The sequence below is a fragment of the Lactuca serriola genome, chromosome 5, assembly GCF_051521515.1.
Source record: "Lactuca serriola cultivar US96UC23 chromosome 5, Lser_US96UC23_V15, whole genome shotgun sequence".
NCBI classification, from domain to species: domain Eukaryota; kingdom Viridiplantae; phylum Streptophyta; class Magnoliopsida; order Asterales; family Asteraceae; genus Lactuca; species Lactuca serriola.
This window is the reverse complement of record NC_136412.1, coordinates 60458094-60460040: the sequence shown is the minus strand read 5'-3', so window position 1 is coordinate 60460040 and position 1947 is coordinate 60458094. Positions and strand designations below refer to the sequence as shown.

Below are 1947 nucleotides of genomic sequence, written 5' to 3'. Positions count from 1 at the left end.
AACCTCGAAGTATGGGCACGACTAAAAATTGGGTTATGCGTTTTTAGCATGAGACCGTGCATTTTTGGCATGACATGTGCATTTTTCTTCTATTAAACTCAAAAAGCATGATTTTTTTGAACCCCAATTTGCTCTCGACCCTTAGATAAGAAAATTATTTTGCACCGAACCCCCGAAAAGACTCAAAAACATTGCAACACGGGTGATATAAAGTAAAATAAATAAAATTGAAAGAAATACTCCCAAGTTGCCTCTCGGTTAGCCGCCCTTGTTTCAAGTCATTGGTTCGACTTTACCCTTTTGATTCACTCAATGTAGTTCAGGCGTTCCAAGCTATCAACCTCTATGTCTTTCTCTTGGAAACCTTCATAGAAGACCTTTAACCTATGACCATTAACTTTGAATGCTTTTCCAGTTTTATTACTTTTAATCTCGACTGCACCATGACCGAATACATTAGTAACAATGAACGGTCCCACCCACCCTGATTATAACTTACCAGAAAACCATTTAAGTCAAGAGTCATAGAGTAATACATTTTGACCAATCTCAAAGGTCTTACGGGAGAGGTACTTATCATGGAACGCTTTGGTCTTGTCTTTGTAGATGCGTGAGCTCTCGAATGCCTCATTTTTTATCTCCTCCAAATCTTCAATCTCTAACTTTATATGAATACCCGCTTCATCAATCTTCATGTTTAGCTTTTTGACAGCCCAAAAGCATTGTGCTCTAGATACACCGGGAGATGACAGGCTTTTCCAAACACAAGTCTATAAGGTGACATCCTAATTGGAGTTTTATATGCACTTAGGTATTCCCAAAGAGCATCTTCTATTCTTAAACTCCAATCTTTGCAGTTTATGTTCACTGTATTCTCAAGTATGGACTTGATTTTTCTATTTGACACTTCAGCTTTTCCATTTGTTTATGGGTGATAAGTTGTGGACACCCGATGTTGGACTCCATACTTCTTGAGAACTGATCCGAGAGTTTTGTTGCAGAATGTGTGCCTTTGTCACTGATCAAGGCTTTTGGAGTTCCAAACCGACATAAGATGTTAGCCTTGACAAAATCTACAACAACTTTAGCATCATCAGTTCTTGTTTCCTTTGCCTCTACACATTTGGAAACATAATCACCAGCCAAAAGGAGCCAAAAGAATGTATAAGTTTCCAAAGGATGAAGGAAAAGGACCCATAAAATCAATACCCCATATGTTAAATATTTCACAAACCAAGATGGGGGTCACAGGCATTTAGTTTCGGGAACTCAAAGAACCAGTCATTTGACATCTGTCACAGCTTTTGCAAAAAATGTAAGATTCATGAAAAAGTCGAGACCAATAAAATCCACAGTCTAAAATTATTCTGGCAGTTCTTTGAGGACCAAAATGCCCTCCACAAGCATAACTATGACAAAAGTTAAGGATAGATTGTACCTAATGTTCTTCAACACATCTTCTTATTACCTAATCTGCATAATGTTTCCAAATGTATGATTCATCCCAAATGTACCTTTTCGCATCTTTCTTGATCTTATCTTTTTGTGACCATGTGAGATTGGGTAGGAATTTTCATGTGACAATGAAATTTCATATATCTGCATACCAATGTGATGTTCGGATAGAAAACAAGTGCTTGTCTGGAAATGTGTCATGAATGAGTGTCGCATCTTCGGGTTGAACTATTCAGCTCAAATGATCGGCGACCAGGTTCTCCTTCCCGCTTTTATCTTTGATCTCAATATCAAACTCTTGCAAAAGAAACATCCACCGTATTAACCTCGGCTTTGAATCTTTCTTGGTAAGTAAGTGCTTTATAGATGCATGGTCCGAATTCATAATCACTTTAGTTCCAGGAAGTATTGTCAGAACTTCTATAGGGAAAAAACAATAGCAAGAAAATCTTTTTCTATTGCGGTGTAGTTGCTTTGAGCACTATCAAGGGT

The 1947-nt window shown here is 37.8% G+C and overlaps 1 protein-coding gene across 1 annotated transcript; it reads right to left on the bottom strand.

The window, feature by feature from the left end:
* Window positions 1–305: 305 nt before the first annotated feature.
* Window positions 306–695, bottom strand: LOC145049543 (uncharacterized). Its single transcript, XM_078997929.1, has 2 exons — window positions 563–695; window positions 306–484 (listed from the first exon to the last, which is right to left on the bottom strand). The coding sequence occupies exons 1-2, from the start codon at window positions 693–695 to the stop codon at window positions 306–308; spliced, it is 312 nt and encodes a 103-aa protein (XP_078854055.1).
* Window positions 696–1947: the final 1252 nt, after the last annotated feature.